This window comes from Syngnathoides biaculeatus, chromosome 20, assembly GCF_019802595.1.
Source record: "Syngnathoides biaculeatus isolate LvHL_M chromosome 20, ASM1980259v1, whole genome shotgun sequence".
In the NCBI taxonomy this organism is placed as follows: Eukaryota; Metazoa; Chordata; class Actinopteri; order Syngnathiformes; family Syngnathidae; genus Syngnathoides; species Syngnathoides biaculeatus.
Window position 1 is genome coordinate 7,483,958 of NC_084659.1, and position 23,043 is coordinate 7,507,000.

The following is a 23,043-nucleotide window of genomic DNA, read 5'->3' on the forward strand; positions in this document are numbered from 1 at the left end:
GCAGAAAACCTGCTTGCTAATGCAATGAACAAAATGGTCAAATAACTTGTAGTAGTCTGGCATGTGCTTGAGTGGCTTTCAATGCAGCAACTAAATGGAAAGCGTCGTTGGAATCGCACATTCAGCACTAATTGTTTCCTTGGGTTTCACCTCGACAGTTACGAGAAGCGTCTTTACTGAGCTGCGGATGGTCCACCACACCACCTTACCAAAAAAAAAAAAGTGACCAAATGTTTAAATGACAATAAACCTCCCACCCCACCCACCACCAAGTACACCTGTAGCTCATCTCTCCACCCGACTCTCCACCGACATCAAGTGGGCAGCCCGGGGGTGGGGTAGTCACGTAGGGCGCCTTGCGCGCAAGAAGCGGCACATCAGGGTTTCCGGATATTCCTTGACAACACATTTGAGCCTCGCGTTTTGGTACTGCGTTTGTGGCCGTGTTTTTTTTTTTTTTTTTTTTCTCTCTCCGTGAGTTCTCTTGTTTACTTTGGACCCTCGGGCGCCGCCTACAATCAGCAGACCTGCCTCCAATCGTTCATGAGCCTAAAAATTACACGACGGGACCAAAAACTCAATAGAATCAGGTACGTTTCCACAAGTGAGTTTGTTATAAAGGCTGTACAGTGTCTTCTGGGCTTTAAATTGAGGGATGAAGGGTTTTTGATATGCATGTTCTTTTTCCACAAGCCCGACACCGTTGTATTTTTATTCCGCTTTGTTGTAACTGCATCCGTACTGCCTATCGTATTTATATGTGCTCTTTTTGTCACGTCAAAATCAAATTTAGTGCAAGAAAAAATGGCCCGTTACATGTTACACCATTTCTGCGCTTTCCTTTGTGTTTTTTTTTTTTTTTTTCCTGGATGCTTTAATGCCTTGACAAGTGGATGGTCTGCGTTACAAAAAGACTAGCTGGGCTCGTTTTGCCATGTTGGGTTATGAATGTTTCAAGTCAAAATTTTGGCCGCGCTTTCCTATGCTATTGACTGCGAGAGAGTGTCCAAACGCAGTGTATTTGATGAAACCTTATTCTAAGGCCCCACAGTTTCTTCAAAAGGTTGAAGTAAATCACCCAGCACTGGGTTCGCGCCACTTGCCAAGTCTTGTAATGTAAAGACAGTGCACAAAACGGACATGGAAAATATAAGCTTTCAGTTACTCATATACAGACTTTAAAACCTCTTTTTTTTTTTTTTTTTTTTTTTTTTTTTTTTTTAAATCCTGAATTGAAAAGACTTAGTATATGAGGACAGTATTTGTTTTGGGGCACCGCCTGTTTACTGTTTCAAAAGCACTGCAGAGGGGAAGCTGTTTACTGTTCCATTTGCTGAAACGAATAAAGAAATCAAACTGTTCTTGTGCGCTGTCTTATTGGGGACAAACACCAGTTATATATATAGCAATCAGCTTTATTTGTGTGTATATATTTCCTGTAATATATAAATTTGTAAGCAGAGGGCTGGAGTCCATGTAGAAACATTTACGGAGATTGGCCAGTAGAGGACGCTGCTTGCTGTTATCCTCTGGCGGTTGGGTTTAAATTGAACATCAGAAGTATTATAGAAGTGTTAAGAATGTACAAAAGCAGTAAGACATCAGCCGTTGTATCTCCCATTAGGTTAGACATTTTGTTATTTTAGGTATCACTTTACACCCTAACCCTTTTTTTACTTACTAGGCAGAACGTGTCAAAGTCACAAACGGTTGTTTCTGGACATTTTTGGCACGTAAACCCACATCGACATGATGTGACCACTTAAAGACGCACCTACCAAACATTTTCTTTGGAAGCTTTGGACTACCATGAAAATCTTGTAGCGCTTTTGTTTTTTTCATGAAATCTTTGCGTCCAGTGTGTCCATTACAAATCGATTGTCTCGCTGGAAATGCTGAGCGTGTCAATTTGTCTGCAGGCACTCATGAACTCCTCCTGCACCGATCGGTCAGCCTCGGACGACATGTCCAGGTCAAGGCTCTCCTGTGAGGCAGCTCCCAACGTTTGGTAGTCCCTGTGTGGGTCAGTCTCCTGCCGATCCTGTACTTCTGGACTCGGGCAGAGCACCATTGACGAGTCCCCGATCGAGGCCCGGTACGGGGAGCAGGACGAGGAGCTTCCCCTCCAGCGCTCGGGAGAGGAGCAGCTGGAAGAGGACAGGGATGGAGATGGAGGAGCCTCGAGCTCACCTGCATTTAGAGTTATGTCTCCACCAGAGGAGTTTTGGAAAAGGGCAGGGTCACTTGAGTGAGAATGACAGAAGTTTGGAAGAGCATAGTGGTCATTTACAGATAATTCGCTGCTCTGCGTTGGCCTGGTAGTGCTGAAGAGGCTGATGGGAAAAAGAGCCTCGCCGAAGAGCGCCTCGTCGATGCTGCGGCGCAAGTTGATGGGCGACGGTGGCCGCAGGTCTGTGGTGGAATCACTTGTAAAGGAGGAGCCACCTGACGGCCCCCCAACGCCTCCATTTTCAGGTTTCTGTGAGGCAGTCTTGTCCGCATTTATGTCTAGGTCTCTATAAGCAAGTGCCCGGTTACTGTGGTACAAGAAGTCCAGCCCGTTCAGACTGCTAGTTAGCCTCTCGTCCATAAGTGTATAGAGAGGAAGGTTCTCTGTCTCGCCAAGGCCAACTGTGTCCACGATGGCTAGCTTCTCCTGTGGGCTTAAGCCCCACTGGCAGCTCCCTGGCAGGATGGGCGCCTTAGATGCTAGCAGTTCTGTCCAACAGCTTCCAGTTGATGGTAGCTGGTCAGAGCAGTAGACTGGTTGTGCCACTACCAGTGCCAATGTGAGGCAAACTCCCAGTTCGCACAGTCTGCAACTGAAATGGAAAGCCCACCAGCACCACGGGCGGAAGACGTCTTCCCCCCCGGTGACACCCATAGCATTGAGCATCGCATACAGCTGCAGCCCCGCACAGGCTAAAGAAAACAAGGCGGAAAGACAAACTGTTACAGCCGCACGATCCCAATCGCGGCTCTCGGCGAAAGGACAGCGGTTGTATCGCTCGGCGGGGGTTGGAGACGTGTTGTTGAGGTGGTAGATGTGCTTGGAGTCTGCTCGCACGTAGACATAGAACACAAAATAGGCAGCAGACAGGAAGGTAGCGAGGGCTACAAAGGCTCCACGGGAAATGAGTGATAGAAATAAGCAAAGCGGAGGTTTCTGCTGGTAGAACCTGAACAGCATCCCTGGCCCAAAGGCAGCAGTGAAGTGGAGGACGACCACACAGGCCAGGAAGCAGGGTCTTTGGAAGGCCGAGTAGGAGAGCTGCATCCTGGAGCGCATGGAAAGCAGGAGGAAAACCAAGCCGAACGCGGCTGTCAGACAAGGAAAGGGTGCCTCGTACAGCATCAGCGAGGCCTCACCGGAGGGGAAGCGGTCCTGATGGCCATATGCGTCGTACAGGAGTGAGAAGGATCTGGTACCCCCGGCGGCCAGTAAAAACAGGCTGACTAGAGCAAAATAGCCACAACCAGATGGACAGCGCAGAGGCAAGCAGAGAAGGTTGAGCGCGGAGGCCAGTGTTAACATTGCAAAAACGCAACCGGCACCGTACACGTGCGCCTCCCAGGCCAGGCCCCAGGCTGCCATGGCACTGTTCCAGTCTGTGTACAGCGGAACCAACATGAGAGCAGACGGGAATGCCGAAGGGCTGCTCGATTGGTTTGTACTTGTATAGTTTGTTGCTGTTTTCATGTCTGATGTTTCGATAGATTCCCAGTTGTCTGAGAAGTTGCAGGCCCCGGAGCGTTCTTTATTGCAGTCTGGAAGGAACGTGACTGTCCCGCTCACCAGGTTTGACATCAAGTCCCATGTTTGGAGGTTTTGTGAACTTTCTGCTGTAGTCCCTTGGGGGGGAAAAAAAAAAAAAAAAGCACAAAATCAGTTTCCCCGACTTTCAATTAAATTGTACCCTTATTCTTCCCATACATCATAAACTTTCCCCCCCATCCTCACCAAGAAAGAAACATTGGAAGCTACAGATCTGATAATTAGATCGAAAGAGGGGGAGATGTTCCTGTCATGTGCACGGGCTCATCTGTCATTTTGCTGCTGGCTTATCGCAGACAATAAAGATTCAGGCTCCATTAATGGAGCCCAGACCTCCAGAGTAATAAACCAGGAGCACAGGCAACCTCACTTTGGGCCGGTACGGTGTCGTTTTTGCAGGAAATGCGGCCGTCAAAAGAGACCTATAAATATGGGGAATACATTACATACATGGAAAACAGACGTCAGCCCCAGATGGACCTGCTAATTGTTTCCTATCGCAGAATTCGTGTGGATTCACACCTCTTTATTGGTCACTTTTCCCATCCTCCCTTTTCTTCCTCCCTAATTGTTGATGTTCCCATGAACAGCCGGCTTCAAACATGGGACACACCCCTTAGGTACGCTTATTTGGTTTTTGCCCGGGATCTGTCACCCGTACTTGCCTGTCGTTAACGCCGAGCACAAGAAAAGAAACGTCTCCTTTTACTGTACTGCGATGACAAAGTGTTTTTGCCCCGTTTAAGCCTCTGTATTATTGCAGCGGCTTGTAATGAAAACGTCAAGTAGGAAGAAACACGATGCCCTAAACTGGGAGCATGTTGCAGTTGTTGTGCTTTATTAGTCTGTTGTTGTGGCTTGGGGATATCTTCAACGGTTTTGCCTAATTAAAAACATGTTCTCAATGTTAGTGCTTCTGTTACATCGTCTTGCTAGACCAGCGACATCATTACAAAGTAGGTGTGGCTGGGAACTGCGTCCGTCTGTGTGTTTTGCTTTCCAGGACGATCAGGATGCCACCCTTTTGAGGTGTGAGTGGAAAATCTTACTGTATGTTATGCTCACGTCGGTACACGTCTGAGCTGATGGTCTTACTGGGATTTGGTGGACCACAAAGCAAGGACGGATCGCAGTATTTAGGTTCTGGTGCAGGCCGCTAGGTCATGTGACACATTCCTGTGGGAACGACTCGGTCACATCTGCAGTGCTCGCGCTAAAAACTCAATGACAAACTGCTGGATCAATTATGGGGTTAGACTCCCAGTTGTTAACGAATCCACCTGCTCAGACCTTCCAGGGCAAAATAAGCCATCTGTACTTGTCATGTCATGAAACGTTTGGGCCCTAGAAGGGTCACCTTCACACATCGGACTTATCAACAGGATCAGTTTCTTTAAAACCAGTGACACATTTAACAAATCTATTTCTGGACAAATCACTTTTGCTATTCTGGAGCAAGCAGGCGAAGTAACCGGGCTACAGCTGCTCCTGCAAACTGGGCCACATATTTCACCAGAGATCGATTTTCATCATGAATTATACATGTCGGATCCCGTGAGGGAAGCAGGAAGACAATAAATGCAACAGCACTTTTATGAGACAGCACTTTCTCGATCGTATAGTAGATGGTGTCAAATGAAATGTTTTCATTGGGCATCTCCAGTTAGAAGATTTGATCCCACCCCCCACCCCCCACTTCAGAAGCAATTAACAGAATGGACACAGACTCAAGCAGTTTAACGGATGGGGAACAAATGTAGCTCTCAGCTCACCTGATTCTCCTGGCAGTGGCGACGTTCGCGGCGCCGGAGCATCCGTCGTGTAAGCATCAAGCGCCGCACCTTTCTCGTCCGCCTTAGCTGTGAAGAGATTTCAGTGGTTTCAGCTCTGGGTGGCTTCAAAGTGAGTTGACACACACAGACAAAGTGATAGTTGAACACTGCCGTGCACTGTGAGTGGAAGGACAGTGTATCTTAACCCAGTTCTGTCAAATGGGTCAGTGCGGCCTTCACTTGTATGAAGCCAGCCATCCATGGCCCCCTTGTGTGGATCTCTGCAGCCTGATTGCATCGATGTTTCCATGTGTGTGTGTTGTGATTTAACCATTTTAGATGATCTCGAAACAAAAAGCTACATTTTGCGGCGGCATCGGTCAGGCCTAAATTCAGCACGTCTGTAAAAGATTTTGTGGAGGTTTACAAGTCCGTTAATGCGATACCTAAATGGCGTAGGACGGAGATATAAATGCTCCCAGCTAGTGTTTCTTGAGCTAAAAGTGATTGTGTAGCGACGTTGTTCACCCTTAAAAAATCTTGACCAAGGTTTCAAAATAATAACTTCGAGTTGTGATGTGTGGAGTTATATGTTGGCAAGAGTGAAAGTGTGTGCTTTCACGTGTGTACTGTATTAACGAACCTGTCAGTTTAAGCACTATAAACAGTTCTCTGCCAGAGACTTTTGTAATCTTCCGTCATTTGCTTTAGAGCTAAAACTTTCGTCTTTAATCACCCTTAAAAGGTGAGAAAAATACATAAAATGAGTTTGCAGGATTGGGATGATTTGATACACTGTATATGATTGTTACACGTGAACGTGTGTTCCTTGCGTCTGTTACCATCCTTCTGTCGTTTTAAGCGCTAATAATGACAATTGCCAGTGTCTGGCCGTATAATCCAGGTATTGGGTTTAAAGATAGAATTTTATTTTGTCACACTTAAAATCTCGACTGAAATGTCAGAACGACCCCTGACAGCGGTGGGATGTCTTGCTCTTTGGTATGTTTTAACTGTGTGTGTGTATACTATCATCATCCTGCTGTGTCAATTTAAGAACCGTTACATGACAGTTTCCCCCGCAAAGAGTGTCTTTCGCTCGTCAAAACACTTGAGCCTTCAAAGCAGCAGCGGCAGCCGAGCGGTTGTTAGGATTTGTACAAAGCTGAGAAAAGGCGGAGGGGCAGGACGGGAGAAGCGGCAGCATGTTCAGCTTTGGTGAACAACGGCCGGCGAGCGTACGGTCCCACTGGGGCCGTGGACGCTCCGGCTGAGTGTGCGCTCAGAATACTGATACGCCGCCATATTGGGTGGTCCCCTCCCCACCGGCACAGCACATCAGCCGGAAACGTGTAGCGACGCTGCGGTTTGACGTCACCCGTCAAATTGTGAGCTCAAATGTAAGCAACCTATCCTATCCCTTCTTAAATTTTGGGAACATCTGCGGACAGGTTGCCTGTCAACCAATACCTCATCCCCCCCTAACAGTGTTTTCAAGCTGCTCCACCTTTGGTTGGTGGCGGAAGTCAGCGACAGCGACATACACTTTTATCAAATGTCCAGGGATTCCAACTTCCCCTTTCCCTGCAAGCTTGGATGAATCGACTGATCAGATACTGGACTAACCTCTAACCTGACATGATGGATGTCTCTGTACCGGGAGGTGTGAGGGTCTTATCCTGATTATTAAGCATACAGATACTGTCTCTACGCGTGGGGGGATGGGCCATGGAGAGAGGATGTTCCGTCAATGTCACATTGGTCGAGAAAAGCAAACCATTTTCCCTTTGTTAGCGACCTCTATGAGAACAGGTTGTAAAAATGCACCTGATTTTGGAATTATTAATCAAGAATATGCACTGGTTGAGTCATTAACTTTTCTTACAAAGCGTAATTTATACCTTCTCATCGATGCAGTTGCGATGGTGACTTGTATGTAATTGTACTTGACTGCATTTCAACAAGATATTTGACAGCAGAAACGGCCATTGATTGACGCGACCTCTGTGCCGGCCTTTGGACAGCAGACTATTGAACACTTCTGTGTATGACTGATCACCTTTGAGCAATCAATCCCGCCACGATTGATGTAGTTGACTTTGCATACCTTTTGCTACTGTGGCAGTAACCCTTCCATTCGCGGCAGTGGTGGGAATGACTTCCAAACTGGTGCTGTGTGTGGTTTGATTTTCTGATGACTCCTGTGCTTTCACTGCAGTGCTCTCACGGGGAGTCAATTTCGGTGTCAGTGTGATTCCCATTCTCAGGTTGGTTGGTGTCTTGTCAGTAGGTAATGGGATTTCTGGTGCCATTGTCGCAGTGATGGTTTGTAAAAAGCCACTGCTGTCATCTGGGAGCTGGTGCACTGGTGATGCTAGTGTCATCTTCCATGGTGTGTAAGTCGGTGTCTCATTTTGTTCCGGCGTGCCTGAGCTGGTGGGACTCTGAGTATTTCTGATATGTGTAGCAGAGGTTGCAACAAGCGTGCCATTGTCACGATTGCTGTGTGAAAAATGCGGTGTCCCTGTAGGAAGACTTTCTGTCTTTATCTCAGTCACACTGCTTTGGAACTCCTGAGTGGAACCAATTGGAAGTGCAGAGACTTCAGATATGATCACATCTCCAGACCCGGATTGATCGATTGAGTCTGACAGCTTTTGGCCGGTTGGGTTTAATTCTGTAGCCTCGCTTTTACCCCCAGCAGGATAAAAAGGCAGACTGAAGGGCAGTGAAGGAAGAGACGGCAGCTTTGGGAGTCTCATGGGCCACCAGACAGAGCTGGACTCCCTTTGGGGCAATTCTTCCTTGGAAGACTTGGGTCTCCAGGGCCCCTCTTCATCGGCTGAGGCCTGATCGTGAACCAGAAGAAGAAGACACCAGAAGCACAGGATTGAAGTCCGGTAGAGGCGAAGCATGCTGTCGTCAGTGTCTCGCAAATCGGTTACATGTTGAGAAATGACCTAGAAAACAAGAACAAACAGAACTTGGAGTGAGACGGACATTTTTGGAAGGCCAGATCAATCTCTTTGCCAGCCCCTCGGAGCAACTGATGGACTTTGCAGGCTCCAAAGCTTTCCCCCTGCGAAAACCACTTCAGTATTTCGGACCCTCTCAATTAGTGGTTTCCTTGTGAATGCTACAGTCGTGATTTACATTACGCTGTCTTACCTTCCCAGACTTCCATCTGAATATAGTGGGGCCAGGTTGAGAACAGGGTGAGGGACCTCCTTTTTCTCTGATGCTTGAAAGTCACTCGACTGTTGCCTCAGTGAAAAGACGAGGAGACCAAAGGAATTTCCCCCCTGCGAAAACAACCTGTATCCTCCACCCCCCCCCCCCAAACTCTCGGCTAACCGCTTTGTCTTGCTGCTACGCTGCTGTCTCTAAATCTCCTGTGTGTTTCTACGCTTTGGCGGGAGGGGCAAAATACAGATATTCCACCGTAGCAAAATTAATACCCCATCAGAAGAGCTGGAAGTCTTTAATCCAGGCCGCAGCATGACGACCGACTCAAGCAAGGTCAAGTACTGCTTTCCACAGACTCCCTACTTTTAGAGTCTCATCTGTACAACATTAAAACCAAGCGAGATGTTTTTTCGGCGCATGTTCGAGCACGCAAGCGGTCCACCTACACGCTTTGGAAGACTTTCATGCGTGCAAAGATTGTAGAAATAAACACGGGGGCCTATCTTGCCATTGTGCGCCCCCACGCACTTTTCTCTGGTGCGCCCACACAAACACGCTTTTGAATTTTATATTAGAGATAAGAAGAAGAAGAAAAAGATGTCATTTTCGCTTCAGTTATTGGCCCAATTATCATCTCTCATCACTTGTCTATTATTTACATGCTTGAGTCTATTCATTCTTCTCACGTTTTAAGCATCGGTATCATTCCACATCACTGCCTGTGTGTGTGTGTGGTGGGGGAGTCAAAGGAAACTTTGGTCAGATGCAAAATTCTTTAATTTGCAGTTGTTGTTTTTTTTTTTTTTTAATACATGGTTGTTGTTTCGTGTTATTTCCCAGATGTGCGTCTGCACTTTATGAGTTGAGTCTAGCCATCCCTTCTCCATCCCGGCCAGTCAGCGTTCTTGCCTTCCTTTGGGTTCCCCAACTGTTGTCTGTTTTTTATTAGCCCTGTTATTATTTTTTTTTCTTTCTTTTCTGCATGCATAGCCTTTCCCTTGGACTATTTCAGCTCGGCTTTTTTTGTGTCGCTCGGTCGGCAAATGCCCCCCTAAAATGACAATTCCAACGCCCAAGAATTTTGACAATTCTTAAACGTTTTATTAGTATACTCACTGCAAAACAGCAGCAAGCTAATTGGCTCGCCACTCGGCACCGAGAATCCCCAAAACGTCCCCACAGTGTTCCGTTATTCAGCCTTTTAACTCGTCACATCATCCAATACTCGCCCTTAAATCAAGGCATTGTCTGCTGCGACAGGCATCTGAGCGAATGGAAAGGAGCCATAAAAAGAGCACAACCGGTGAGAATTTACTGGCCTTCCTTCCGTTATGGTGTAATGCTGCTCAACCAAGCAGAGGAGAAGCCCAAGGAGGACGGCGGAGGGTTCAAGCGACACATAATTGACATGCCGTCGTCGCATACTCGGTCCTGGAGAGTCAACTGTGCCGCAATCTTGGCTGATTGTCTTTTACGTTTGCTTTCATTATGTGTGCAAACACTCCCCCTCCGGCTTTCCCACGTGTACGTCCCCACTATCTAAATGAACCCAACCGCAGCGCTTAACCAACAAGCACCGCTCGGCTGCTGATAATAGGGTGGATAAAGAGCGCAAGAATGGAGGTACCACGGTATTAGGTATGCCTGCCATGACGAGAGTCAGTTGCCTGACTTTTAGGGATCGGTTTGTCAGTTTGAAGTCGTTTGATTGCTTTTGAGGTCTTGGAACAAGATGCATCAGCTGTGTGAAAGCGCACTGAGGTGTGTCAGAAATGGACGGGCAAATAAAACCCTGGTCTACCGTGACGCCAATTTAGTCGGAGCAATGCATTGTGAAATTGTTGCATTTCTTACTCTGGCTGTGGCACCTTAGACGTCTCCGGCATTTCACTTCTGATAGTATGTCAGACGCTGGCAAACACTTCATCGGTACCTCACACACCGGCAGCCTTGCAGCTCCGTCTGTACCAGGCAAATTCTTGAGTAGACTTCAACCCCACCATCCTGCGTAGGTACCTTCCACACAGGACAATGAGGTGACATAAAGTGGCTCTTAGATGGTTTGTGTGCATTGGATTTTTGGGTCCTGAACAGTCCCACATGGCTGAAGCAAGGTAAGGAACAACAAATCGAGACCTTTTCGGTCTCCACTGCCAGCAACTGATCCGATGGTCGCTGTACATGTCAGGTCGACATGATCCGAGTAAACGGCAACCAAATGAGCTTGTAGTTTTCAAACTGACACGTTACGAGCAGGTCAATAGTTCTGGCACATCATTGACCGTGACTGGCCGGCTTGTCCCGAAATAGCCGGCAGTGCAATGTCACGCGTTTTCGTGCGCCACTCCCGGGGTTTAAAGATCATCGCAAGAAGATTAATTCCCTAAGTGTGCTTATCTGTCGACTTCAACGGATGCTCACACCTTCGACTCGGTTTCACTCCCCCTTTCCCAAAACCAAAAAAAAAAAAAAAAACCTGTTGATCTCGTCCAAAGCCATCAATCACTGCACCGCTTCGCTTCCGAGTTAATCAATTCAGCGACGGCTAAACCGCAACCCACCAGACAGTCTCCAGACTCTCCGACGGCCAGAGTCCCCGACGCTAATCCCGGGATTTGAGCACCTTTCCGCGTCTTGCTGACATGCGCGCACGCACGCACGCACGCATTCTCCGGCAGTCACACTGATTGCAAGTCATCGCCGTGCGACAACCGGCCCCGTGTTTTTATTGATTTATTTTGTTTCAATAAATCTCTTTCCCCAAAATGCAACCTATGCAGTGTCTTACCTGCAGATGCGCGGCGTCGTAAGGTGCAGAATTCCAAAGCACCTTAGCGGTGTGTTGGTTGCGGGGTGTGTGCGCTCTGCAGGAGAGGCTCTGTTGTTGTGTGTCAGCATAGGTCTGACTGCATGGACTTGTAGGCTCGCTCGCTCTCTCTCTCTCTCTCTCTCTCTCTCTCTCTCTCTCTCTCTCTCTCTCTCTCTCTCTTCTCTCTCTTTCTGGATCTCTCCATCTATCTCTCTTTTTCAGTCTGTCTCTCTCCCTCCCTCCCCTAACCCTTCCCTCCCTCTCGCGCAGCACATCACAACGACGCTCGGTCACACCTCAATTGTTCATTTGCGGAAGGTCGTTATCCGAGACAAAAATAACTTGTGTGTGTGTGTGTGTGTGTGTGGGGGGGGGTGTATACTGAAACGCACATCTGCAGGACAGTCAGGATTTTCTAGAATATTAATTGTGCTCCTAAAGTGGCATAATTTATGAGCAAAATTTGCGATGAATTCTATGAAAAATATGGACGTTTCTTTGTTGGTGTTTTGTTTGATCCCTTCAACATGAATTTGATCCAGTTCAAAATGAAATGTTTTGCCTGATTACTCGTTTTCATTCTTTAAAGTTGTACAGAAGACTCCATGGGCACAACTGTATTCTTGGAAATATTTTGATACGTAGAAAATGCAGAAAATTACAAGACCTGGCATCAGTAGTTTTTTAGTTTTAAAGTTTATCAATTCAAAATTGTATAATTACATGGTAAAAAACATTTCGCATTTCTTTTTTTTTTTTTGTTATTTATTTACATATAGAAGTCAATTATAGACACGACATATTTTGGTCCCTTTCTCAATTAAAAAAATATGCACTGGTTAAAGTATTGGAATGTAATCTATAAGGAATAATAAGATACTAAAATGTTGGTTCACTCGTTGAAAAATATCATTTTCTTTGCAATGAGAAAGTTGCTCTACAATATTAGAGAATAACCATTTAGTAGCTTTGATTCTTAAATCATTAATACAGAAAAGATGTCTCCAGTTTTATTGGAATGTATAGATAATGGTGTAATCTTTTGTTACCTAGGACATGTCATTTGAATACACAAATTGTACTTGTTCACCTTCTGGAAGATTTGGTCGAACATGAATCTTGCGCGTGACCTGCAGTAACCGCCATTCGCGGCGTCGTTCCACGTCCGACGTCTCGCATCCTCCGCAGACCCTGCGATGCGCTGGAATGTCCCAAATTTAGGAACAATCGTTTGAAACCACACCAGGGAAGCACAATTTCCTGAATGGGCGCCCCCCCCCCCCCCCCCCAATCGGCTCATTTGCAAGCTTAATAACATCTTTGACCTTGACTCTCCTTGCTATTCTTACCGGTCTTACTTTTACCCTACAGAGCAGGCGCGTTCTCTTTCCCGTAGCCACAACATTTCCACCAAGAAGTTTGGCATCGTTTCATCCAACGTTCGCAGTTGTTGACGCAGCTGTTTGTTGCTTGTTTTATAAATGACAAACGCAGTTTGCTGTTCATATATTATAAACGACAAAAACAAGTGGCGGGCGGCACGGCGGCGCAGCTGTAACGCGTTGGCCCCTCACAGTTCTGAGGACCCGGGTTCAATCCCGGCTCCGCTTGTGTGGAGTTTGCATGTTCTCCTTGTGCCTGCGTGGGTTTTCTCCGGGTGGTCACTCCGGTTTCCTCCCACATCCCAAAAACATGCAACATTAATTGGACACTCTAAATTGCCCCTAGGTGTGATTGTGAGTGGGGCTGTGTGTCTCGTGCCCTGTGATTGGCTGGCGACCAGTTCAGGGTGTACCCCGCCCCCTGCCCGTCGACAGCTGGGATAGGCTGCATTACTCCCACGACCCTTGTGAGGATAAGTGGAAAAGAAAACAGATGGATGAAAAAACAAATGGAAATACAAATGCAAATTGGCCAAAATTAGTTTTGAATGCACATTTTCTGATATTTTTCTTCCATTTTTGGCGGGTGACTAATTAATGAATTGACTTTTGTTAAAATTACTACGGCGTTTTTCATTCTACATGATATTTTCTTTACATTTCAGTGACTTAAATAGTAATTTTCCAAATCCCAATTTTTTTGTCACTGTCAAGTTTTTTTCATTTCTCTTTTCATTTCATTTTTGTTTTGCTATCATGTGAAGCATAATGAGAAAGTGAAAGTTTCTTGGTGGTTTTCTGAAATTCATTTTGACAAATACTGGAATGGTAAAATTGCAATTCTTTGTCACTTTTTTCATCGCTCTGTCTTTTTTTTTTTTTTTTTTTTTTAAACTTTAAGTGAACCTATTTGATCATGTGAATGCTCTGATTTGTACAACGGCATTTGACCGACTGACGCCCAAAAAAGCCTTCAACTTGCACTCGGAGCACCCTGCGTGCACCTTGCCACATATTCCTGTCTTATCGGTTGATTGGCGAGTCTCTTGGCTGTTTTTGGGGGGGCTTTTTGTCCTTGGTCCAGTCTGACTGACGTCCTTACGACACGCGATCCCTTGAGGACGTGCAAAGAGTTGTTGCGTGCGTGCGCACATCCCGCTTTTGCCTGACAATAGCGGAGAAAGTCTCATTGTTATTGAAAGCGTGAGTCTTTTTATAGCCTCATAATAGCCACAACATGTTGTTCTTAGACTAGGAAGTCCATTTCTAAGAATGTTTCGGTGGTTATAGTTTGCGGTTAATTAGCTACGCCGAATAGCTGAGCGTCTATGTAATGCAACGTACTTGGTTACGTTCCTCCAGTCCATTTTTGACTTCTCCACTGGAACAATTGGACGCTCACACAATGGTCAAAAGGAAGAGCCCAGCAGGGGGGAGTGGGCGGGTGGCACTGCATTGAGGTCAAAGGGGGGGGCAACGTCCCAACTTCTGAGGGGGGGGGGGGGTCCAAAAAACAGCATCAATGGAGACCCCATTTTTGTCTGTGTGTGTGTCATTTCTGGATTGGTTAGGCCACCCTTAATGTTATGTTTTACTGTTGATAGTACCGCCTACGTTTTCTTTGACCCTGACATGATTGGAAATGCCTTTTTGTTAAAAAAACATTTTTCCAAAGTGAAATATCGTTTAGAAAATAAAAAAGGTCATGAATATAGTTGAATGTCAACGAATCAGAATGTAGTATTAATACAGTATTTTAGTTTATTCACTGCTGACTGTAGATTAGTTCTTTAATGAAAGTGCAATAACAATGGATTTTTTAAAAAATGGATTCTAATCAAAAAATCTATAATTGAGTTGAACAAATGCAATCACGCCTATGAATGTAATCCCGTAAAAAGCTTTTTTAACTCCAATTTATGCTCAGTGTTCTTAATTTCCCTAGTTTTACAATTTTTTTTGGACTAATAATCTTTAATAAGAAATTCTAATGAACACAAATCGAAGAAAACCTCATTAAACCCGATTAAAATGAATCAGACGTTCTGGACGACGTTTCCCAGTTTAGTGTTGCTGTAGCGCCACCATGTGGCCTAACGTCGCGTAGCAGTCACATGACAGGACCGCATTGCAGCCGGTTTAGTCCTTTTTGACCTATACGGTTCCGTATTTAGACGGGGGGCAGTCACAACTTGTTCCGAGGGCTTATCTCAAGTATAAATAAATAGATACGGAAGGATAAAAACAGGACATGCAGGACAAAAGCATCATCCAATTGAACTGCGCAGCGTTTGGTTGGAGTCCACGCTTGCTCAGTGGCAGTCTGCTTGGATTGGAGCGCGCATGCGTGGGGGTAGCGGTATCGCCGGCACGGTTTTCATCCCGAGCCCACTCTTCTATGTATCTGCCGAAGACTACGACAAGCCGCCAGCGGTCTGCTCTTAACCAGACGCGTCATGGGAAACCTGCCGCTCAGCACCGGGTAATTTTTATTTGATTTTCTTTTTTTTTTTTTTTTTTTCATTATGTTGTCGCTGTCATTTTTCCAAACATGTAGGTCGTTTTTGCTTCCTGGTGTAAAATAGGTCACGTATACTGACCGTCGTTGTAATCCAGTCGTGCATGTTTTAATGCTCTTGTTTTGCCTCAAGGCTGTTCACGACCGGGGCGCCCCCTCCCCAAGCCAGCGGCAGGTTCACCTGCTGGCGGATCCGAAGAGGCATCACTTACTACCAAGCGCGTCGCCCTCCGTCCGCTTTCTCCGTCACCCCTGACCCACTTCCCGCCACTCTCGTCCGATCACAAGCCTCCTCGTCGCCTCGCCCTCTCCTCCTCTTTTTCTCGTGGCTCGGGGCCCACCCGGGGGCGGCGGCCAAGTACTTTGAGGCCTACTTGACGCGGGGCATGGACGTGCTGCTGGTGCAGAGCGGCGTCATGCACTTCCTGTGGCCGCGCTGGGGGTCGGACTACGGGCTGGAGGTTTTGGAGGTCCTGGAGGGGCCAGAGTTCGCCGGGCGGCCCCTGTTGGTGTACGCTTCGTCCATCGGGGGCTACACCTTCACGCAGGTGCTTGTCCACGTCGCCCACGGGCACACAACGCACGGCGCCCTGGCCCACCGGGTCGTGGGGCAGATCTACGACAGTCTGGTGGCCGGCACCCTGGAGCGCATGGCCACAGGTGAGCGAGGGCCCGCCGGAGGTCAACTTAGGTCGGCGTAGGATCCACAAAAGCACGCTCTCCGCTGTCGGCAAAACCGGTTGCAATTGATTCTTACGTGACTTGGCGCTCATGGCAACAGGTGAGCGAGGGCCCGCCGGGAATCAGGTTACTTCCGAGGTCACGCACTGCTCCACTTTGTTAGCATACCAGTCAAACGAAGCTGCCTCACAGCACGTGTGACAAAAATGTGATGTCGGTGACTCAAATTTCACGTTGAAAGAACTAAGTTGAATGTTAAGAAGTATTTCTCAATAGTGTAAAGCCAATCTCCGGCCTTCTTTTGTGGTGTTCATGATCTCCAGGTGTACGAACTTCCTCCCACTACATTCTAAAAAAAAAAAAAAAAAAAAAAAAATCATTATAGTCGTTGCACGTAAATTGAGTGTTGAATGTCTGGCAATCGGTCCAGTATGTGCTGCGCATCGCATCTTGTTCACAGTCACAGGCTTGAGATGAACGTGCAAATGTTTACATTTAAATGTCGCGTTTATTAGCTGGCTCGACAATAAAAACACCAACTGACCTGATTATTAATGACGGCATTGTTCTCATTGTTCCAGGCCTGGGCAGAACTCTGGCGCCGCTCCTGGAGCGTGTCATCAAGAGTACCGCAATGTTGTACTTCTGGCTCTTCAAGGGCAGCACAGCGGACGTGTACATGCGCGCCCTCCGGGTGTTCGCCAGCAGCCCCGTCACGGCACCGGCGCTCTTCTTCTCCAGCCGGGACGACGCGCTGTGTGACGGCGACGCCCTCGACGCCATCGTGACCGGGTGGCGGCGCAGGGGCGTGGCCGTGCGCAGCAGGAAGTGGGAGGTGTCCAAGCACGCGGCACACATGCGATGCCACCCGGAAGAGTACCGAGACACCCTGGAGACCTTCTTGGATTCGCTGCCGTTGAACCCGCCAAGTCACAGCGCAACTGTTCATTAAGCGATTGGGACCGACTGTCCTGAAACCGCCATTGTTGTTTTTGTAATAAATGAAATTAAAAAAAAAAACAAAACTTTATAGTTGGATGCTTTATTTACATTGAAACTTATTTTGTTTTCAATTTCATTTTATGGAAATCATTTTAATATTTTCATTCATTTAAAACCCTTTTAATTTCGATTTTGAATGTATGAACGTTTTCCTTTTTTTTTTTTTTTTAACTCAAATTTAATTGTAATGTACGTTTAACACTACTGTATATATCTAATATATAATCTAATTTCTCATTTAATTTGAATGTATTTTTGAGTTCAAAGGGTATTTGGTTTTGTCATTTAAACAATATGCAGAAAAGATTCAAATGTTAGATTTTATTTTATTTAATGCGTCTTTATTCCTCGACAGGATCGTCTCGTTGCAGCGGTTTCAGCTCTCAAGTCGTCCACAAGAGGGCACCAGAGATGCTTCCACACAGTCGTTTTAAACCAGGTTCTTGCTTCCCCCCTATATTAAATACTTTATAGTAACATTTAAAAGGAAAAAAAAAAAAAAAACCAAAACTTTTTTAAGCGTAACATTTGGGGAAAAAAAGAAGTAGACTGTTCAGGCTCTCTGTGAACATAAATAACCCAGCTGCAACCTTTATTGTGTGGGCAGCAATCTGAGGAGGCCTGGGCACAAGCTCTGGAGCTTTCTCTGAAAACAAAAGTCTGCAAGAAATGCTGTGTTTTTTTTTTTTTGTGGAGTTCTGTATTTTATTTTTAATCCCCTCAAGTGACAGCGTACCAGCGACCCACATCGGCACGAGGCAGCGTCCCATTTCCCCGGGCCAAAGCGGTGGGGGATGGCCGCCTGACGCAAGGTCAAAGCGGGGGCTGGCGACGAACGCTGCAAGTTCTTACATTTATGACATCACCCAGTTATAGAACAAAAAGCTCATTTAATGTTCATCCCAGCGTTCAAGGATCTGATCCTTTTTGCGACCCAACAGATACTCACAGTTGCGTCGGGGGAGAGACGCCGTGACTGTTTTTGCGTCTGATGCCAGGGTCCAGCGCAGATACTTTTTGGGGTAAGGGCTTCCTGGCTACTGCCTTAGGAACAGCAAGCCCAGACCGCAAAAAGACCCACGGAGGACAAACTGGGACCAACTGGAACCCCCGGGGGCTCTCTTCTCCCTGGAACCTCACTGCCGCCACCACTTGGACAGTTGAAGTAAAAGTGCACTTGATTGAATTCACACAAGGGAACACATTTAGTCCTCAGCTCTTTATCTGGAACATAATCCTTTTTTTTTTTGTTTTTTTTTTTTTGCGTCTGGAGCCATATTTGGTTACAGCCCTTTATTGATGATTTATCCTTTTATTGACCGTCGAACCACATTGAGTAGCTTATCATTTTTTTCCACATTTAGCAGGTCTGGAACCATATTAGGTAACGACCTTTTCTTATCTAGTATTTAGTGCTTTTAATAACTTGTTCCTTTACGGCTAAATAGGTATAATGTTCCTTTATCTGTGCGTCAGTCCAGAACCAAATTTGGTGCCAGTTCTTGAAGTAAGGCAAGGTGCCGCATTTAATCACATAATTCTTTGACCTGCAGTGGACGTGGAAATATATTTGGTCACATTATTTCTTTAAGCCCTGACGGAGACGTTTCTCAGACACTGAACCACATTTAGCAACTGAGCTCTTCGTGGAGCAAAATTTGGCAAAATCGCTCTCTTGGCATTGAGTCACATTTGGAATTTTAGCTTTATAAATGTTTCAATCAGTAGTGTGATTATTTTATTTGGTAATTTAGACCTTTATCCGGCATGGAACTACATTTGGGACTGCAGCCTTTATTACTAACTTCAACTAGGTTTAGAGGGTCATTTAGTCACTTAGCAAGTAGTCGGGTAATGTTGTGGAGCTCTTTTGTTTATGTTGCCCTTTTTGGAGGCGAAAGGAACGAGATTTGGTCACAAAACTTTAATTTTTGGGACAAACCATATTTGGAAAGAGCACTTGATCTGGCGAGGAAGCAAGCATCTAGTGACAATTTTTCATCAGGGACCGTACACCGACGGGAACAAGAACCTTTTGTTAGGCCTCGAACCGTATTTTGTAAATTACTTGTGTACATTTGAGTCTCAGGTGTTCTTTTTTTTCTTGCATAAATATATTCTGTGTAGAAACACTCAGCACCCACTCCATAAGGTACACCTGCACCACCAAAAGCAGTCTTGACAGACTAGTGAGACCTGTTTCTAATATTATGGTTGCCTGGTTCAAAATAGTAGGGACAGCGCCATAACAGACATACAATGAATTAATAGTTTTATAATTAAAAAAAAAGAGACTGTTTTTAAGAGCCTGTTCTCTGCATGTGTGGTCATGACGTCACGCCGAGGCACCCGCCACACTTACCTCACCTTGTGCGTCATACGTGGGTGGGGGGGTTGTTATAGTGTCACATCCTAATCATACATATATGTTTCTATCTCAAAATGACGACCCCGAGCGGCGTGCACGTAGCCGAGGTCGTCCACGTACGCCTGTGCACGTGCACCGTGCACGACTTGAGCTGTCCGCGGTGCTGAGCGGCGGCGGCGGCGGCGGTGAACGCCCCGAAAACAAACACGTCCACGCGTGACACAAATGCGGGCAATGTACGAGTCTGCGCGCGTGCACGAGGACGAGGATGAATCGGCACTTGTTGCCTTCACGCGGCGTGCACCAACGTTCACGGGCAAGGCACGGGGACACGCAACGTCCATGCACTTTTGACAATCGTGGAAAGATGCTCACCACTGCGTGCGGTCACCAGTGTTTCGACGTCAAAAAAAAAAAAAAAAAAAAATATTGAGCAGTCGGGCTGCATGCACCCCACCAGCACGCACGACCACCACTCCTGCTCTCACACCGCCTGCCGCTCGCTATCATCTTTTATCTTCTTCATCCTCCTCTTTCCCCGATGAAATATGGAAAAAGAAAGCAAGCAATCTCCGGACACTCAATTCCTCCAGTCTGCGTGTTCTTCTTCTTCTTCTTCTTCTTCTTCTTCTTCTTCTTGCTGGTGACCTGCATTGACGTCATTGCGTCATTAGGTTTCCCCTGGAAACACGGGAGGGCTAAAAATAGCAACACATTAATTCAAACCCCAGGCCGAGAGAGAAAGAGAGAGAGTTTAGGGGAGGGGGCGGGGGCTGTTTTGGGAGGCTATTCTTTTATTATATTAAATGATATTCAAGGATGGCTTTTCAAGCCTTTATCCGTGTTGCGTAAACGTTGAAAACTAAAAGAATTGCATTGAAACACGAATGGTTGTTCATTAGCAACACCAACAATTATTTTCTTTAGCAAATTCATATCTTTTCATGCGCTGAATCCAAACAGCACATTTGATTGAAGTCAGGTCAATTTTCTGAACTGTATGGCCACGTTTTTGTTGCCATGTTGAAGAATTTCTTTTTAAATTAACACGAGTTAAAACCTTGAATTTTTTAATCATGACGTGACGTTCGGTTTACAACTTCATTTTATCAAGCTACATTTGTAACATTTGATCAATAAATTGTGAATAAAGTGGTATAAAAACTGACGTGAACAAATAAAAGGATGTCATTTTGCTCAATATCTGCTGGGAGGGATACGGTAAGTAAATACAATTGAGTAAGTTAGTCAGACTCCCTCGTGTGGCACGAAAGTGTACTCCATTGCCAAATTGTCAGCTGAAGATAACATTTAAGTGCACTTCACGTTTGTTTTGATGATTAATAGGACAATAATTACCCCAGCGAAGTTAGTAGGAATCCTCAAATCACCCCAAAAAATGTAGACATTCTCAGGCCGCCGCTCAGATAATTCGCTGACGATCGTAGGTGACTAATGTCCTCACACGCTTTTGTCACGTTTATTCAAAATAAAATAAAGCAACGGAAATAACTTTCCCGGGGTTTTGAAAGCGTTGAGCATATTTAAAATGTTAATCATGGAAAAATAACCCAAATTCAAGCTTACAGGACCGTTGCGTGCATTAATGTAGTTGATGAAATTGTAGAAACGTCACGAACGTGTTCTGCCAGTTCATTGGCTAAAAGTTATGCCACGCCCACAATGCACCCGGAGGAAAACGAAAGTCGCTTTTTGCGGAGGTTCTCCCAAGCTGGCACAGTTCCAACGTGAAAAAGAAACGCACGACAAGTAAGCAAACGGTACGTTTTTCCTTTTTGTTTTTAAATATTGTGTCCCGAAGTGTTTTGGAGCTGACGCTGGACTTTAATTGCAGGTGGGAACGACCACGACCACCTCGTCTCGACAGTCGCCCCAGGGAAGGTAAGCAAGAGTGCCAAAAGGCATTCATAATTATAATAATCGTGCGCGACTGAATAATGATGCATTTCACCTCGTGTGGTAGACTGTGAAATTATATATATATATATATGTGTATACTATGTTCAGAGTGTTCGGAATGATTTTTACGGTTCAATACGCGACATGACACTGAAAGAGAGCAGGTGCATTGAATTATGGTCAATTACTCAAAATTATGTTTTTTTTAAAAGGTAATTTTTGTATTATGCATGATTTATGTGGCTAAAATGAGACAATCCAGGTCGATAGCCAATCGTGACATGTTTGTAGCGTGTTTTATAAACAAAACCTGGAACTTTCTTGAATATTTGACACGTCCTCAATGCCCTGCAGGCAGCACTGCACTAATCACGCCACCTGCTGGCTAAAAAAGCAACTGCACTTTGGTTGCTCACTCAGATGCGGTGAGGTTTTCTCAAATAGTGCCAAAAGTGGACCATGTTTGGCAGTAGTAAAAAAAAAATAATAATAATAAAGGAGACCTCTGTTTACATAGTCATATAATAGTTGTATAAAGATTTTTTTGTTGTTTTTGTTTTACCCCGATACCTTGCTGTCGTAAGTGGTACGATCATGCGTCATTTTAGTCCCTGTGTTTCTCCAGAGTTGCTGTGTGGAGTTCATTCTCCAAATATATGCAAAATGTGCTCACCTCAGGCAGTTTGTCATTCCCATTTGAAGTTTCCTGTATTACTAGGACATAAAACAATGACAGACATTGAAAGATTTAAGCTGTAGACAGGCTAAAAACACTGTAATGCAAAGCTTCAAATAGCACAAAATGAGCAGCCTCGGAGTGGTCATTTTCATAACTATTAATGAGGATATTAAAAACAAGTGCACATCTGCACTTAAAAAAAAGAATTGTGTGCAGCTTTTTGCACAGGTACATTTTTGTGACAGAAATCTTGACTATGAAGCTCTCTTGATATTGTAAACAAGGCGACTAATCGCAGCAGCTGTGTGAATTTTCTTTTTGCTCGGGAGCTGAATTTCTGTCAAATTTCCATTTTAGAAAATGGTGAAGGTGTAACGATTTTATTCAATACCCTCGACGTCCGAATATTCTTTGGAGTGAATAAAAATCGAACAAGTATTTCCCATCTGTGATTCCGTTGCTTTTATTGATATTTTACGTTTATTCTATGATGCCTTTTCAGTTTTGTGATCGAGGTTCTTTATCCACTTAAAGTACTGAATGTAAGTTAGAATATCGTGACAACACCTGTCTCTACTATTTTTTTTTTCATTTCCCCTAAAATTAATAAGATTCCTAGGGTCCTTTGAATCCTTTTGAAATATATATATATATATATATGCTGTTATTGGTATTACTATACAATATTATGAGTTTGTGACTGCTGAAGATTTTTTTGGGGGGGAGAAGCTGCCCTCCCTTCAGTCAATTTCCTGTCAAAATGTCCCCAGTTTTCGCATTTATGAATCAACAGCCAACGTCGCCCCTCCCCTCCCTTCTTTCTCCTTTGAAATTGAAACTAGGGCAAAGCTCCGAGATGCCCCCCCCCCCCCCATACCCCCCTCCCACCAAGGCAAAGGTGGTGCAATGAGCAGAAACAGCCTCCTCCCTTGGCTATGAATGCTTCCCGTG

General features: G+C 45.5%; 2 protein-coding genes across 13 annotated transcripts in view; one reads left to right on the forward strand and one right to left on the reverse strand.

The window, feature by feature from the left end:
• impdh1b (IMP (inosine 5'-monophosphate) dehydrogenase 1b) overlaps nt 1-17,153 on the forward strand; it is a 30,829-nt gene extending 13,676 nt beyond the window's left edge. For 7 of the 10 annotated variants that reach the window (XM_061807522.1, XM_061807523.1, XM_061807524.1 and 4 more), the window contains 2 exons: nt 15,576-16,102; nt 16,705-17,153. In XM_061807522.1, the coding sequence (XP_061663506.1) occupies nt 15,576-16,102; nt 16,705-17,075 (898 nt within the window). In that variant the 3' untranslated portion in view covers nt 17,076-17,153. Of the gene's footprint in view, nt 1-158; nt 1,165-15,575; nt 16,103-16,704 lie in introns of those variants that run through there. The other 3 variants (XM_061807530.1, XM_061807531.1, XM_061807532.1) reach the window with 2 other exon arrangements.
• Nucleotides 848-15,368, reverse strand: prrt4b (proline rich transmembrane protein 4b). 3 transcript variants are annotated; one of them, XM_061807521.1, is made up of 5 exons: nt 11,522-15,368; nt 10,588-10,749; nt 7,655-8,507; nt 5,548-5,634; nt 848-3,852 (listed from the first exon to the last, which is right to left on the reverse strand). In XM_061807521.1, exons 3-5 carry the CDS (start codon nt 8,460-8,462, stop codon nt 1,868-1,870), a joined length of 2,880 nt encoding a protein of 959 aa, XP_061663505.1. In that variant the 5' UTR covers nt 8,463-8,507; nt 10,588-10,749; nt 11,522-15,368; the 3' UTR covers nt 848-1,867. The 3 variants fall into 3 exon arrangements, with proteins under 3 accessions (XP_061663505.1, XP_061663503.1, XP_061663504.1); XM_061807519.1 differs by lacking the exon at nt 10,588-10,749; XM_061807520.1 differs by lacking the exons at nt 10,588-10,749; nt 11,522-15,368 and having other exon boundaries at nt 7,655-10,455.
• Nucleotides 17,154-23,043: the final 5,890 nt, after the last annotated feature.

Excerpts from the sequence above, each read along its gene's own strand:
- prrt4b (XM_061807519.1), bottom strand. The coding sequence starts at position 8,462 with ATGCTTCGCCTCTACCGGACTTCAATCCTGTGCTTCTGGTGTCTTCTT. Across the intron at positions 5,635-7,654 it reads TACTGCCACAGTAGCAAAAG|CTAAGGCGGACGAGAAAGGT; the intron begins GTATGCAAAGTC and ends ATCTCTTCACAG. Across the intron at positions 3,853-5,547 it reads GCCACTGCCAGGAGAATCAG|GGACTACAGCAGAAAGTTCA; the intron begins GTGAGCTGAGAG and ends TTCCCCCCCAAG.